This window comes from Haliotis cracherodii, unplaced genomic scaffold (genome assembly GCF_022045235.1).
Source record: "Haliotis cracherodii isolate W230 unplaced genomic scaffold, xgHalCrac1.p SCAF_23, whole genome shotgun sequence".
NCBI lineage: Eukaryota > Metazoa > Mollusca > Gastropoda > Lepetellida > Haliotidae > Haliotis > Haliotis cracherodii.
The window spans coordinates 12,180,633-12,198,842 of NW_027266279.1; the positions used below are offsets into that span (position 1 = coordinate 12,180,633).

An 18,210-nucleotide genomic window follows, 5' to 3' on the forward strand; every position below is an offset into this window, starting at 1 on the left:
TCGAGCTCCTTCCGTTGAATGGCAATGGCCCATGAACCAACGGACGGGACTTGTCGTCATCCGTGGCAGCTTCAACGGCCAGATCACATGGATGACGTTCTTCAACCCCATGGTCTTCAACCATTCCTTCACCATACTTTGATGTTGGCCAGTGGACTCTCTTGCCTCGGGAAGATGAGTGAGTGAGTTGGGTTTAACACTATTCGAGTAATATCGCGGGAGGAAAGCCCGAAGTGATGCAGGTCTAAGACGTTTACCACTTCGGTGAAACCCACGAGCACGGGTATGGTGCTGACAAACCTAGAAACATAATCGGGACGAACCGGGATTCGAACCCACAATCACAGGTTTCTGAGAGGCCCAAGGGACGCAACTCTGCACAGCGAATCGCGAAGCCTTAGACGACTGGGCTACCCGTGCCACACCCCCCCCCCCCCCCCCCCCCCCCCCCCCCCCTCTCGGTAAGATGAAGCTGACACTGCCTAAATGTATCTGAGTGGTGATCAACATATTTGGAATTTTAACACTAAAAAACATAGGCTTTGGTGAAAAAAGTTTTCAGGAGGCACTTTTCTAATATTTGGATATGAGCATGGATTTTTTAAAGTATATTTGGCATGATCCTTATATATTTGATCATGTCGGAAGTCTAAATCTACCAGTATAATTAAAGAATAGGGGCCAGTTGCCAGCGAAATGATCGTGTCCAATAATTTTCCTGCCAATTTCCGCAACGATAAAACGACATTAGAAGTGGGTTAAAACAGGGTCCTAATCATATTGTTTGATGTTTGATGTTTCACTGTATAAAACATGTACCTTTATAAGTTCTTTTCGATTTTCAAACTTTTTGACAAGTCTTTGAGTTCAGTTGCAGTATTTACTGGCAAATAACCTAACATCTGGTATACTGCTTTACAATTAGCGTCTATGACACGAGCTCTATTGAAGTCAAGTTCTTTTCGCCACTGCAGAGCCGAACGTGATGAGTTTAGCCTCTGAGTGCACAAAACACAGTGTTCGTCCACTGAGCCGTTCGTCTTGGATTGAACGAATCGTTCCGTCTCACGTGTATATGCCAGACCTACAAATGAAAACAGATCCTGCGCATTTCGAGAAGGGTGGACTACTAAATCCTCATACAAGAGCAATTTAGTTTTGTCAGGGTGAGATTTCATCAGTCGCTTGGTAACCTGCAGGTCTTTCTGTACCCTCAAGCAGTGCTCCTTGGAGTACGAATCAAGGTTGCTCCAAGTGTCACGCCCGAATGATATCTGAGACTTGATGGTGGGCCGTGGGTCTCTGACCAAGTGTATGACTTTTAATGATGGATTTGATTTCATCATTGTCTCCACTGCTTCCATTGGGAAACGTATTGTTTTGATAACAGATACTTTTGAGTCCAAGCATTGCTTTTGAAGAATTGGTAAACAGTCTAACATTTTCATTACTCCGGGCTTTGACTTTAGACACATCTTGTAAGGTATCGTATCTTTGCTTTTTCCTAAGTGATGTTGACTTAGTGTTGCAATGTCTATCTTAGTTGGGTGACACCTCAAAAACCCGTCGGCAATGTCTTTTGCTGTTTTTGCAAAATCCGCTTCACTTGTGACTTCCCTGGAAAAAAATGGTTCACACATGAAATATCATTGTACACGAGTTGTTGGTTGGTTTGTTGTTTAACGCCGCACTCAGCAATATTCCAGTTTTATGACGGCGGTCTGTAAATAATCGAGTCTGGACCAGACAATCCAAGTCAGCGAGCCTGACCAACCGATCCCGTTAGTCGCCTCCTACGACAAGCATAGGCGCCTTTTACGGCAAGAATGGGTTGCTGAAGACCTAGTCTATCCCGGATCTTCGCCCTGTATACAAATTCATATTTGATGTTTTTTTGTTTAACGCCGTACTACGCAATATTTCAGCTATAAGACAGCCACCTGCAAATAATCGAGCCCTGATAGTCCAGTGATTGATATTGTGAGCAATGATACGCACTCAACCAATTCCCAGAGTCTGACAACCCGATCCCTTAAGTCACGTATTTTGGGACCAATAACCCGCAATCACCACAGGGGTTTCAAAACTGAGGTCTACATTCAAACTGAAGGTCGTCATTTCATGGTTGTTTTCTCCTGTTCCGAATACCTGTCATCAGCTCGCCGCGAGTAGCAACGCTGCAGTTATCAGCATATAAAGGGATTGCTGTTTTCAAGAACTACCATATACACATGTGCCTTTCCAAACAAAAGACAACACAATGACGAAAGTACAATAGATACCTTCAACGGCCAGGAAATATATGGTAGACATTCAGGGGAATTTACATAATATGACACGTCATATAGCTGGAATATTGCTGAGCGCGGCGTTAAACAACAAACGAACTTATACCTTAAACGAACTTCACATCATTTGTATCGCACTTTCGCCTGTTAAAATTATAATTAAACTAAATGAACATGTTAACTGTCATACCTTGTTGACTTTTTATCTCTAGATGTGAACTCAGCTTGCCTCTTGAAAAGGTTGATTAATTTTGTTTGCAAGTTTGTTATTTAAATAAGCGCTCAGCAATATTCCAGCTGTGGTCTGTGAAGATTCCGGGGTAGAACAGGTCTTCATCAAACCATGCTTGCCGTAAAAGGTGACTATGCTTATCGTAAAAGCGGCTAACGGGATCGGGTGGTCAGGCTCGCAGACTTGGTTGATGCATGTCATAGATCCCAATCCCAATCATAGGTTACTGTTGACTTATATTTGTACCTGGAATCACCACGCGTCCGTCTAAAATATATAGGAAAAATTAAAACAATCATGATAGCAATTCGTACCTTGGAGGTTGATCAAAAAAGCTCAGGCGTGTTCTTTTAGACCACCATTCCCATTTCAAAGTATGCATTGGTTCAAAAACGTAGAATACATCCGGGTGCTGACCAAATATTTCTCCCGTTAGAGTCGAGCCGCTTCGCATGTACGTAAGTATAATCACGTTTGTACGGGGGAGCTGGTCATTCAAGGTGTGTAACTTTTGAAATTTGTCAACACATGATTCCGGGGGAGCCTCTGAAATTGTAGAAACGTTTTTTATCCTTCTTTGATTAAGCATGAAATAAGAAAATAAGAATGGGAATATACGAAATATGAAAAATGAAAATAAGTTGGTTGGTTGTTTAACGCCGCACTCAGCAATATTCCAGCGATATGACGGCGCACGTGTGTGTGTGTATGTGTGTGTGTGTGTGTGTGTGTGTGTGTGGCTGGCTGCTTGTACTAGTCCGGACTGATGCCGATTTATAGTGCTAGCTCACTGAGATACCATGCCGCAGTTTAACATGAATACCCCACTTAGACACAGTATACTAACTCCGAGCCGACCAGTTGTTGTTTTAGCCCCTTAATGCCGAGCGCCAGACAGGGTAAGAACAAGTACCATCTTTTAACGTCTTTTGGTATGACGCGGTCGGGTATCGAACCCCGGGCCTTCCGCTCTCCGGGCGGACGCTCTACCACTAGACCACGGAGGCGGTCTCACAATTCAAGGAAGGGTCACTGGATAGTACTATCGGGACAACAGCCGGACACCCTCTGTTGTCCCGTTTTCTGGCGTGTGGGCCCAACGTGCTCAGGCCTAGCAGAACAAAATCCATAGAATGCCATGTCGAGCAGTGAACCAATACCTTTCCCTCACTGGACCCGCCTTATAGGGAGACGTGTGCGTCAACGTCATAGGGATCCGTGAAGATTCGGGTTAGAATAGGTCTTCACCAACCCATGCTTGCCGTTTCAAGGCAACTACAATTTTCGTAAGAGGTGACAAACGGGATAGGGTGGTCAGGCTCGCTGACTTGGTTGGTGCATGTCATCGATCCCAATTGCGTGGATTGATGCTCATGATGTCAATCACTCGATTGACTGGTACAGACTCGATTATTTTACGGACCGCCGTCATATAGCGGGAATATTGCTGAGTGCGGCGTTAAACAACAAATAAACAAACAAACAATGTTATAGGCCGCCAACCAGATTGGCTTAACTTGGCCAGGCGCTGCAAGAGAAGTGGGGCCGATTCCCTCAAATCGCCACTGGGAGACTCATACGCAGTATGCCTCGTCAACATTCGTGACCAACTAGTGTTATTCCGGGACAAGCCGAATAGCGACTCGTGCCCCTCTCATGGCCATTTTTGCGACCGGGTTCCGTCTTAGCGCAAACGGGCATACCTAAAACAACTGTCAAGTCGTTGCGTAATGGTTAACATATATTTCCCCATATATTATATATATTTCAGATGCAATTTTAAGCACATCGGGACATGCGGAATTATACAGTATTATTGAACACATGTAACTGTGTATTGTGTATATTTTTGGATGCAAGACATATGTAAAATCAAAAATTATTTCTGAGGGATTCTTTGACGAAGAATTTGAAACCATGCGCGCATTCTGATTGGTTTGTCGTATTTTCGCACATAACATTCATCGATAGGGGGACGAGTCTTCTTGCAGGTTACGGAAAGGGGCGAGTGGTGACGAATGCCTCGTCAAGAGCATGAATGTTTGACAAATCGTTGCGGTATTACGCGCTACTTCTGATCCAAATACGTCAACAAACACGTCAATTTCCCATCTGACGCCTGTCGTCCTTCAAGATCGATCGTCATAACAACTACTTCACTTCCGGTTGTAGTGTGTTCCCACTTCGTTCCTTATTATCAGACAACTATAACTAGAAACTAATATCTCTAACACATTGGACATTTGGCGTTATTTTCGAGTATCCCTTACTTTTTTAAAAGAGTTTATTTATAAAATATTTTTATCCATGCATAATAAGCATATACATCATTTCTTTCCATACACAAATTCTGTGTTTAAAACATTATTCATAACAAGTGCTAAGGCACTGCTAGTACTGTATACGAGAAACTTATGGTATGTACCGAATCATTTTTAAAGAACCCAAATATATTGGTATCAGAAACAGATTTGCACTCTTAAATACGTTTTTGAAAAAAGAGGGAAAACGAAAAAACCAAACTTAAAAACTTAAACGTGTGTTTAAGGGAGGAATATAGAAGTATGTTTGTTATTTCTTTTTTTATAAATCGAAGCCAGGTACATTATTAAACTTTTTAAAATATACTTTATGTAGTCATACTACCGTTACATTATTTACTGTTATTTCATGTACTGATAGAGTATGTGCATTATTGTCATTTATGTAATAAAGCAGATCTATTGCAGACAGAAAATCTTTGCTTTGTTATGAAAAGCGTTCTAAATTGTTATCGACCTCATTTGTTTTCTGTTTGTATGCTGGAATATCCCGTTAAGATGTCTACATAAGATACACCAATCTAATGATTTTACAATATATCTTAATGGGCTTTGTAATTCAAGGATGTTTGTGGTATACTTACATTTAACACATATTTAACAAGGACAGGTATCAATAAGGGCTGGGATTTAAGAAAATCCCGATGATGGAAAGACATAATTTGTTCTCCGGTTTTACCTCCAAACTAGATTGCTCGATGGGTGCAAAACATATTTGTGATGTTTTAGTATCGTTCTGCTCTATGACTTGCTTTCACAGAAAGCAGTTGAGTGCAAGGGTGTAAGGGCCGAAAGAAAATATCTTATCGCTGACAGAAATCCTATCCCACCCCGTCCCAGAATATTAAATGGTTGGTCCCGGCGCATTAAGTGGATATTTTAGGTTTGTCTTTTTAGGAAAACATGTATGTCATGAAATGATGTTGATACCATGCTACTGTAAATACTGAAGGATCGTTATTTTTATCATTTATTCATTTTCTTTAAGGCTTAAAGAACTTCGTCATACATTTATCCTCCTTCTATGGCTTCAGTGATAATTTATGAGCAACAAACAAAAAGCTACCGGTAGAGCAGGGCATGCTTACCTTTTTTCAAACACCTGTTTTTATATCACTGTTTTCATTGATCTATTTATGTAATTTTCACCGTTTTTACCTTTTCCGCTTTGTGGAGACTGATAATTCTCTGGCGTTGATGTTTTTTTTTATATTTATGGAAAAGTTCCCATAATTGGAAAGTACCTAAAAGTCGAAATAAACTTTGTAGAACTATATAAATCAATTAATCGCTGGATTGTCTGGTCAAGACTCGATTATTTACAGACAGCGTTTATATAGCTGGAATATCGCTGAGTGCGGCGTTAAACAACCAAACAACCAACTTAATAAATCGAAGAGCAAATATTCGCCATTTTCTCATGATATTGTCGTTGATTATTGTGAGCACTATTCAAATTAACATTTTCATATTATCATTATGATTGTTCGTTTAATCGGTGATATTAACATTGATTGTTCCTGCCAGGTCTGTACGACCGTTTAGTGTTTGAGCTGTTTCACTCTTTGCCTCTTCTGTGATATTCGATTATTCTAATGTTTTAGCTCGACTTGAACGTAAAGTTTATAGTTATAACGCTGTAAGCGTCGCTATCTTCCTTCGGGTACGTTGTGCTGGTTACTGAATAAAATGAATTTGTGGTTTAACTTACCTTCGTGACGATTTGACTCCAAGTCTGAGACACTTTTTTCTACCTTGGAGGTTGGATTGAAAACGATCCTATCTGCAATATCAACATATGTGTATAATTACTATCATTTTACACTTGTTGATAAATCATTATCTCTTTAAAAATGAGCACAAAATGTTATTCTGCGATCTAAAGAAAATCACATTGTAGCAATCATGCAAAGCGTAACAGGCGACAAAAGGGATTGGGCAGTCAGGCTGGCTGACATGGTTAAATCACATATTATCGTATCCCAATCCCGTGGATCAATGCCCATGATGTCAATCACTGAATTGCCCATATTCCCGAGGCAAGAGAGTTAACTGACTATAAAAGTCCAGTTTTCACCCTTGCCGAACTAGGCTGGTATTATGGAGTTACATTTTGGCTGGACTAACGAGTCTGTGCATAGTCCAATCAAAATAGCGCAACGAAATCGAAATTCGGTTAGGAAATTCTGGTGCAGATTTAAGTCGATTGCAGGATTTGAACAGCATGTGCACCGCCAACTCGTTGTCAACAGATATTGTCCAAGTCTTTTCATGTTTGTGATCAAGGTGCCCATGTGATTTGATGCACTTCACGATGTAAGACCCGTTTTATCACAATATATATCTTGATTATCGATCAGATCGTCTTGACTGGCCGCCGCAATTTTGTTTGAAACAAATGCAAGTGCTACGAGTGGTTGAATCTGATTGGTCCCTAGGAGAGGCTTAGAAGTGACAAAACTCGTAACAGCCACTGGTGGCGCTACGATCGAGCCCAGGAATTCCAGTCTAGTTCGGCAAGGGTGGAAACTGGACATTTAAAGTCAGTTAGTTAACTCCTTTGCCTCGGGAAGATGTGGATTGCTTGGTTCCAGACTCGATTATTTACAGAGCACAACTGTATGGCTGGGATAACCCGCCTGGCGCTTGGCAGGACTTGGCATGGTATCTCAGTGTGCAAGCACAATAAAAGCGGCACAAGTCCGGACTAGTACATGCAAACACACACGCACATGCCCGTCGCTTAATAAGTGCATAATCTCGAAACCCCAGCTCTTCAAGTTTATGAAGAGGTAGAAATCTGACCTTGCAAAATCTGGTGAATTTCGGATGTTCAAGGTCAGTGTGATGCATTGTATCCCTAACAACAACAAGGCGACATGTGCACTGGTGCATTGCGCTGGCACTTTGGTGAGTTGTCCACGACCTTGCCTTGAGATTTGCTTACTATTGGTCCACCAGAAGCAATCACCTTGCAAGCTGATGGGACATTCGAGTTCATTCTTCCTCTTATACCGTAGAGACCAAAACTCATTCATAGTCACTAATAGGTCAACAAAATCAGTTAGCATTGCATCAAATCGACATGAGAGACGATGAAACTGAAGCGTTTCTGATCAGGAGTCAGAAGCCTTCGTACACCTTTGTCATCCACAGTTCAGAATACTCTCATGCGAGATACCTCTGTACTGACCATGTGACGTGTGGTGAGTCGTCGGTCATCAATAATAACACCCCCAACCCCTGTCCGCAGGGTTGGCTGTCAGAGTTCACCCTTTCAGTTGGATGCACTTGTTGGATAGCCAATTTATCCATCTTCGTCAACCCTTATGAATCTAGAGATACCTAGGCAATTTGATTCCTGCAATAATAGGCTGTCTGCTTGTATATTTGGTAAGTGTGGAATTAGTTTACTCAATACATGCAAACTGTTAAGGGTTCACCGTACATGCTGCGCATATGGGTTCAGAAGGTTTCAGCCAAGGTTTTCCTTTCAAACCCATTTTATTCTGTTTCGGCGGATAACTCTATGGCGTTGGAATTTATATTTCATACAATGTTAATTTTGGTAATAGTGTTGAGGCAATTTGTAGATTTGCAGGTTTACGACAAAACGATGTGTGACTATATATGTTACGCCATGGTCTGGAACTAAATTTGTTGTTATGGGCTTTAATTAGTTCAGTCATTACAAGGACAGTCTTTCAAACGTTTTCATCACAGATGAGTGTGTGGATTGAAACATTTGCATTTCTGTAGTCTGTGATTATCAATTCTGGCCACATGCCACGTTGGTCTGCCAACCTTTAAGTTATCTATTAGGTTATTGTGAAACATGATTGCATCATCCATTGAGAGCTATTTATTCACGTTTACTTGCACAATCCTTTGAGTTGGTACTTGTTGGACTTAGGAAAGTGTCTTGGAACACCTTGAAATGGTTATTAAGATCATAGTGGCTCCGAAGGAATGTCGAAGAAGGGCTACTTGTGTTTTTAAAGTTGCTAACACCTCCTGTACTTAATAGCTTATGTTAGGAGAACATATTTTCTTCTGCGATTGGTATTTTTTAAATCTAAAATTTAGAAAAAATAGTATTCTACTGCACAAGGCGCACATGTTAACTTCCAGGCCAAAGTCAAATTAAGATGAGTGTTGAGAGCGACTTATTAACTTACCAAATCCAAGAAGAAGCAATGATGTTCCCACGCATGCCGCAAAGAGCGCACACTGCAGAAAGACTTTGATCTTTGCCATGTTGAATCTGCTGAAATTTGAAATAAAATATGTATGAACAATGCATGAACGGAACATGAACAGTGTATGGACATAGTTAGAACAGTTTATGGGCAGGGCAAGAACAGTGTATGAATAGTGTATGAACAGTAGGTATGAAGGTTGCACTAACAGGGCAAGAACAGTGTATGAATAGTGTAAGAACAGTATGTATGTAGGTTGCACTGACAGGGCAAGAACAGTGTATGAATAGTGTGTAAAAAGCTATGAACAGTGTATGGACATTGCAAGAACAGTGTATGAATTGTATATAAACAGTACGTATGAAGGTTGCACTAACAGGGCAAGAACAGTGTATGAATAGTGTGTAAAAAGCTATGAACAGTGTATGGACAGTGCAAGAACAGTGTATGAAAAGGGTACGAAGGTTGCACGAACAGTGTATTTAACCCTCTGGATGCCGAGTTTTTTTTTCTGACGCACATTTTCATAAGATCGGAAAAGTGAAGGTTGTGCGAGAATTGCGCTCACGCGGCACCCGATCTACCTCTGGCTATAAAATTATGCAGAGGTGGATAATATTAAATTTCCTATTTGATGGCGTAAAGTTAACTGCAAATATTGAACCGGTTTTAAAAAAAACACTTCTAAGTGTTGCCCGAGAATTTTTTCTATCTTGAAAAACAGTAAATTTCTCCGCTTTTTATCGTACACCGATAAAAGTACTGTGCGACGATTTTTTTTATTTACAAGCTTCACGGAATCTGTGAGCGAACAAAATACTGCCTAATATCTGAACGACATAACTATATACCAAATGCAGTTATATGCGTATGTCAAACATGCAATGCCAAAAATAGCTTGCCGTAAATGACGAAAACTGATTTTTCTCTATGACATCAAAAGGCGACAGAGAGGCTACACACGCACAAAGAAAAGGGGGCATAACTCCGCTAAGCTTAGCACTAGTTTATTGTAACTCAGGTCACTTGGTGAGCATTAGCTGTGGGTAAGGATAATATATTTTCGTGGTGTTTTGTTCACGAGGAACCAAACTATTCCAACACAAATATCGATAAAGAAACTGTATACGTTTAGTTGTAAAAAAAACGAAAATCGTGCTTGATAAAAAACTGGTAAAAGAGAAATGGATGGCGCTATCTAACCTATAACTTAGTCCTTAGATTCCAACATTCTCCTGAATGTATAAGTGTAATTTGACTAATGTTGCACCATTATTAATGGAGCACTAGCCTTATCATCAATTGTAATGAAATACCCAAAAGAATAACACCGTTCTATTTGACGTCATGGATGTTTTTATGTCTTTGATAACGTCGGAGAAAGATGACTCTGGTATTTTGATTAATATATATCTCCCCTAATTTTCGTTCATGATATGGAAAATCTCGATGTGTAAAACGGAATTTGGCGCTTTTTCGACACAACATAAAATGACTGCTTTTACCAATTAAATAATGTTTTGAATATGTAAACAATTAGCTAGTTTATCGTGTGTCTTAATTTGACAAGACACGCACCTGTTTGGCATCAATTTACGTAATGAAATACACAAAATAATATTTCAAAACAACCAAATTATATTCAATATTGGACAGACATTGTTATTATTTCTCTTCATCTTGTCTCAGAATTACACACTGAAAGATGCGAAGAAAGCTCTATTGGTATAGACTTATCAGGATAATCGTATCCGGTTGAACCAACAGCTAGAGTACTTGGCATGGGTTTAATTTTATACATTTTACAATTCCTGGAGAAATAAAGTGAACAGTTTAATATCCTGTGATCACAATATTGAAAAAAGAATGAACCCATTAATTATATAATGCAAAACAAGAGGAATAATTCGTAAATTGTTTGTGGCTAACACGCACCTGGCGAATCGTTAGCTATCACGGCTCTGTGTATCAAACGACAAATTTATTTTTTTTAAATTCCAAGACCAAGACAATTTCAGAAATGTGTGCATATCTTTTTACGAAAAATATTATCCATTTTGTCAAAGTAACATAGAACTATTCATTTTTAGTTATAAAATAAAATGAAACAGCTATTCAAAGACATTGGTTTTATGAACTTATGATATTGACTATTACACATCCCAAGAAATACGTACATGCTGCAGTTACCTTTACGCTTCATCTTGTAACACTTGTCCAAAGGAAAGAAATATCGTATTCGACACTAAAAACCTATCAATTGTTATGTAAACAATGTTCAAACAAACAGGAGATTATCAAAGATTCGTTCATACATGTTGTGGCTTATATTTGCGTATGATATCATTTTGAACATTGACAAATGATCGTGTGCACTCTCATTCAAGGACCATCACCTCAAAGAAATTACCAAATATGTACAACAGTGTTGACGTATGACATAACTACCTGTGACCGACTTAACAAAATGACGTGTTCACTGTCAACAGTACGCGGGATTTTACGAGGGGACTTTCGTTGATTCAGGGATCGCATATACATAAATGTGCCATAAATGTGACATGTAAGTAGTCAGAAACATTCTGACAATCTATGTACTGTTATTTGTTCTTATAATCTTCATCGAAAAGAACCGAAATAGGCAGAAATTCCGATAAATACCGTTGTCGTTGTGCGTGATTTTGGGTCAGTCATAGCATCACACAGGACGGTAACTTTGACAACTTCTGTTGAAAATATCAAATCATTGCAATGTATCTATTTTAAATACCCTAATTTTTCCTACTATTCTCTTCCCGTGCATATTCTGAAAATGTTGAGCCAATGTCTTGAAAGATTAGACGAATGGATAGCTCTAAATTGGAGAAAATGCTACACGGTGTAAAATCTGTATTTTGCTTTGTTTACATTTCAAACAAGTGCAGTTTTTCGAGCACAACGTTCGTTTTCACACCTGACATATTTTGCTTGATTTCATCCAGCCACTTTGTACTGGTAACAAAGACCATTGGTCATTTGATTCTAAAATGTATGAGGAATTCAAGGATGTGTGTATGGCAGCTAAGTTTGAAATATACGCGATGTTACAGGCGCCCAAAACAGGCGCCCAAAACCGGTAAACACTAGCCAATATGGCGGAAAGTTCACTTCGGCGTTCGTGTTTGCGTATTTTCCAAAACATTCGAAACGATTCTCGGGTTATCGGAGACGTTTTGGAATGATCATTGGTGATTTCATAAAATACAGATACCCGTGATCACTAATATACTATTTTTGAAATTCATTTCTCCGAGTAAATATCCTCAATTTAGATTTCAAAACATGCTGTAAATAACGCCCTGAGTGGTGATTTAGTAATGTGTAAAAATTGGCGACATTTACGATGTACCTAATTTTCAGAGGTCATTTTCAATAATTTTGCTTGGACTAAAATGGCAGTGGATGATATCACAGAACAGGGAATTTCCCACCTTATTCAAAACTGTGAAGTGTATTTGTGTGGGTGATGTATTTTGAATTTTATTCGACTTCAAAGCGAGGGTTGTAGAGGAAGGACATATATGTCCCCCTGGCATCCAGGGGGTAAAGAAGCGTATCCTACCCCAGCAGTGGCACCCTTCAGCTACCGGTGTCTCTGTATAAACACTCCCCCGTACAAATTCTCCCCCCGGAGATTATATACCGGTACAGATTCTCCCCCGGAGAATCTGTTCTGAAATATAATCTCCTCCGGGCCGATATATTTCGCGCCCCCCTCAGTATAAAGTCTCCCCCTGATTATTCGGTTTGTTGCAATGTCTTTAAGTACTATATTCTTTAAATAGTTATCTTTAATGTAAGGAGGGTTAATTTAAAAAATAGATTATGAAATGTGGTCATAATGAATTGATATTTCGTTCGGATTCCGACCAAAATTTTTAACTTTCATCGCGTCGTATTTTTTTAGACACTATTACGGTTCAACTTCATTCCGTTTTCTTTCCACATATTAATTAAATGCTTACCTTTCGTACTACAGTGTGTGTCCGATTCTGTGTTACTGGAAGACCGAACAGTGTTGCCGTAGAATGTGTTTGTGAGAATGCACACGTCAAAGGACGAATCTGTTCATAATCATCACTTTATTGAGTAACGTAAACGATCGTTTCATGAGCAGACGTCATGCTGGTTTGTCGATCGGAACGCCATCTCGTGTGAAAAATTACTTATTGATTTCGCATTGGCTCAATATTAATCAATGTACTTTTGTCATATTCTCAAACTGGGCCGCAGAGGAATGTACATGTGTTTTAATGCTTTGCATATTTTATAAATTGCAATGTTTTTTCCAACTGTAATCGCGACATTCGGATGACCAGCATGTGAAAAGTTAGTGACAGGTAGCCAATAAGAAATAGTTGTGTGGCACAAAACATATTTCATACTTTTACCACAACTGATAAACATTCAAATCTCGAATGAATAAAACCATCTGTGGAATTATTATGACATAGGTTTTATGGGATTGTTTGTTTTGTGAAATATAAAAAAATATGTGACATTTATCAGTTTGTGGTAAAGCTTATGCCAACACATAGTCACAATTTAGCCAAATGAATATAAAATTGAACGTATCAAAACGTTTATTAACCTTTCATTAATTGGAGGAGTTAATCATGTGTAAATGTACATGACCACTCACTGGAATATTCATTTTATAATAAATAACATTATATGTTGAATACGTGTACTTTTCTTTCTTATTATGTATTTTCTTAAATAAATAGAAAACTATATCTATGTATTATCTCATGATTAGGTAAGTATTATTTTATTTTACTGTTGTATCTGCAGCTGGTTAGTTGTCATGGACATTGTCATGTGTGTTCATCTTTTGTTTAACGCTGCACTCAGCATAATTCACGGCACCCGCTCCTTTTAATCGCATCGCACGACACGCATGGGTTGCTGGGGACCTATTCTCGCCTGGGACTTCACCGATTTATTTTTGTGTTGTTACAAGTACGAGAGTACAACATGAATTATGGATTTCCGTACCGCTGGGTCTGTTTATTTTCCCCTGAAATACGCGGAAAAAAACACGATATTTTTAATGGTAAAGACAGTGGCTTACCAAGGGGAAATCAAGATGTAAGCAAATATGTTAGAGAACATACTTTCTTCAATCATTATAACGACAACTTGGTACTTGGGATGCAAGCGTGATATTTCGAAAGCGAGCCATGTTTTTCCTGAATCTTGTCAATCACATTGGTGTCAAAGGGAACAGAAAATTCAATAATATAAATGATTTCATTGGATTTATCTAAAAGGACAAGATCGGGTTTGTTGGTCTGGATAGGTCTGAGGCTGTATAAGGGCCTATTCCAAACGCCGTCTACATATTCTGGGTCGTACCATCGATGGACCTCTGTGTCAAAACCTCAAGCATTGTGATGATAATTGCAGTAATAAAATGATCGAGCCACTCCATCATGTCGATTATTATTATTATTATTATTACTATTATTAAACAACGTTTTATTTATTTATTTTTTTAAACATTTTTGTAACGATTTCAAAGTGCAAGCAAAGTGATATACAGAAACCAGGTAACAGAAGTGGCGAAGGTGGAAAGGTAGAAACATACTTCGCTCATACAGAAATCTAAAATCTATGATTAATGCTCAGAAATATATAAGTAACAATCTGGCTTGGAGTCAAAGACAATGTGGGGTAGCCCCTGTATATGTAGAAACAAGAAGACCTGTCGAGGAAAGAACTTGTTTTAAATGTCAAGATTCAGTTGAGGATGATTTTCTTTATTGCCCACTGTATCTTGACATCCGTAATTTTGAATCGAGAACATTCTCAAAATATGTTTCAAAGCCCAGTCTGGAATGGAAGTCGCCATTTCTAAAACAGCACCGTAAAGCTCGAGAAAGTTGCTGTCTGACTGGCTAATGTCGACTTCCTGTTAGTCATTTCATTGGTCGGTCAAAGCTCGCGAAATATCGTCCTGTAATGAGATGTCCTAAGATCTGTATGTAACGGTGGAGAAATCAGATTTAAAAGGAGAACTAGACGCTTGCTTCTTCCCGGCTGTCTGAGGCTGCCCCCCGGTACTTGTGAAATGCAGTGAGTCGATTTGCTGGCGTGACAAACGCATCGACTACCGTCTGTAGGGACAGCGGGAAGAATTTCTGAGGCAATTTACGCATTTCTGAACTGTGATTGGTTATCCGTGATCAAAGTAATATTTCGATATTCAAAGGGCGGATTAATTTCTTCAACTAAAACGGAAAAAAAGAACGGTGGAAGCTTTGTTTCTTGGCAAAGTCAAAAACAAGGTAATTTGGCCAAGAAGTTTAACTTCACCTTCAGGTATATCGGAGATATGATATCGTTCAATAACCATCAAAAAGCTTATTCCTTTCGCTAGCAATATTAATATTCCTGCAGCCCCAACCCTAGGTGTGTACATTGGACATATTTTGAGGTACATCGAGCATGCTCTTTCTACCAAAATATTAAAGAGCATCATACGACACTTGCTCAGAAGTTGTTTGATCAAGGTTTCAACATCCAATGCCCCAGTAAAGCTTTCAGAAAATTTTATGGCAGACATGTGGAGGAAATGTGTAAATTTGACGCATCATGGACAAATAATGATGTCCGATGCAGTTCCTATTTTGACATTTTCCATTGGTTTAAGTAGGGAACATTCATTTTGAGAATGAGGAGTGAACAATATTGTAATGCATTATGGAACATACTCAATAGAAATTGTGTTTATACAGTAGCATGTCAAATTTCCATTTCAAGAAAGGGAACTGAAAGTTTAACAAAGCCAAGGAAAACGACAAATGATTGCAACCATGATAGCACTCACATTGACAATATCAGGTGTTTGTGAAAGTGGACACATAAAAAACTATCAATACTGCATGTATTCGCGTAACATCCGGTTCATAAGGTCAAACGTGTAGCTTGTCCACTATAGCATATGTGAATATGAGAGGAATAACATTTCAGAGTAAGTTAGTTATTTCCAGATGGATGTTCACATTATTCAGTATTGCTTGGCAACGGTATAAAAATCTAAGTAGTTAAGTACTGTGGTATGGAACACCTCAGGATTATGGAACCACTCAGGATTATGGAACCGGAAGTGACGTCACATCCTCTGTGACGTCACTTCCGGTCACGTGACCTGCGCAGTGCATGATGGGACTCTGCGCGTGCGCCTCCAAGATGGCGTCGCTTCCGTTTCCGGTGGCGTGCGCCTCCAAGAGGGCGTGGCTTCCGTGTCCGGTGGCGTGCGCCTCCAAGAGGGGCGTCGCTTCCGTGTCCGGAGTCGCGCGCCTCCAAGAGGGGCGTCGCTTCCGTGTCCGGAGGCGCGCGCCTCCAAGAGGGGTGGCGCTTCCGTGTCCGGTGGCGCGCGCCTCCAGGGGGTGGCGGTGGTGGAGGGAGGGAGGGAGGGAGGGAGGGAGGGAGGGTGGTGGTGGTGAAGGGAGGGAGGGAGGGAGGAAAGGAAGGAAAGGAGGAGGAGACGGGTTCATGGTGTGGGTGGGTGGGTGGGTGGGAGGGTCGTCAAAGCAAAGGAGGAAAGTTGTCTTTCGGGAGAGATGGGTGGCCCTGAAAAGGGCCGTTTTGATATTTACATGCATGTGCACGCCATGGTGCAAAGGCACGGGTGGACTTTCATTTGACGTCTGACAGGACACCTACTGGTGTGCGTTAACCGACGCACGTAGGTGTCCTTGAGGATGGTCTTACAGTACACACATTCGAAAGTCCCATCCCGTGCCCTTGTGCCAAGGGCGTACACAGGCAGGCCCCCTTGGCATCTGTCGCATTGCCATGCTGGAGACCATGGTGGTGGTGGTGGTGATGCTTCTTTCCACCCGGGCAAAGGTTGTTTCACTGTGGCGATTTCTAAATCCCAGTTTTCTTTCATGTGGTAGTTGTTGCTGTTGCTGTTGCTGCTGCTCATCATGATGAATCAATTTTACAAGTGACACTGACCCACTCGAATCCACTGTTGTTTTATAGGAGAGGTACTGACACCCACCCTCCTGGTTGGTTCGCCAGACCGCAGCTCCGATTGGTTCGTTCCGGGGCCTGGTCAGCACCTCGGTTTTCCAAAACGGACCGACCCCTGTGTTTCTTTTCCATAGGAAATGGATTTTACCATGGGAGAGAAAGCACAACCCCGGTTCGGCCAATCAGAGCCCCACCTGGTCCGAGCACCGCTTCTGATTGGTCGACAACCCAGGCTTCGGATTGGTCCCATTTCGATCCGGTTTTTTCTTCTTGGGTAGCCTTGGTATTTTTTTTTGAGGTAGACGGTCGTCTGAATGCTAAAGGAAGGTGGACCTTCATCGGTAGACATGAACGTGGGAATGCCTACGTGATGTACGTGTGTGTCACTCCCATGCCAATCGGAATGTCATGTGTGCATGTGTGTGTGTGGGTATGTGTGTATGTCTTCAAACAGACGTTGACGTTGATGTATAGAATAGCGTGTGGTCAGGCAAAACGTAGTGTCGCGATGTGAACGTCATGTACACGTGGTGTCCTGTGTGTGTGTGTGTGTGTCTTCAAATTAGTATTATTATGATTATTTAAGGATACCGAGGTGTTGACACCCGTGTAAGTCGACAGACGTACTGTGACACGTGTTTTCATGCACACGTGATGTTTGACGTGGTGTACCACGTGTCTCTATTGATCTATTTATATTTATATCTATTTATTTTATTTTTAGACGTGTGCCTCCAAGAGGCCTAGGGGAGGGTGTGGGTTCTTTGTTTTGGATTGTCATTGTTTGGCAAAGCAAAGGTAGAAAGTTGTCTTTTGGGTGAGATGGGTGGCCCTGAAAAGGGCCGTTTTGGGAAAGAAGAAAACTTTTCTGCTGCTGTCCAAGAAGAATGATCATGTCCAAGCTTATTGACAAGACAAGGATCGTCGAAGGGGTACTTGCTGCCATCTGGGTATGTCATCGGGGTGACCACCGTGACACCACTTGTGGGTCCAACAAAGAAAAGTTTGTTGGAAACAGGAAGCGGAAACAGATTGAACCATTCACAACAACAACTGTAGACAAACGGGAACTTGAACGGGAACTGGAACGGGAACTTGAACGGGGAACTGGAACGGGAACTTGAACGGGAACGCAGGACACGAGA

At 40.6% G+C, this 18,210-nt stretch overlaps 1 protein-coding gene across 1 annotated transcript; it reads right to left on the reverse strand.

The window, feature by feature from the left end:
• Positions 1–667: 667 nt before the first annotated feature.
• Positions 668–6,585, reverse strand: LOC139471848 (carbohydrate sulfotransferase 3-like). Its single transcript, XM_071254346.1, has 3 exons — positions 6,553–6,585; positions 2,835–3,066; positions 668–1,617 (listed from the first exon to the last, which is right to left on the reverse strand). Exons 2-3 carry the CDS (start codon positions 2,972–2,974, stop codon positions 822–824), a joined length of 936 nt encoding a protein of 311 aa, XP_071110447.1. The 5' UTR covers positions 2,975–3,066; positions 6,553–6,585; the 3' UTR covers positions 668–821.
• Between the last annotated feature and the right edge of the window lie 11,625 nt (positions 6,586–18,210).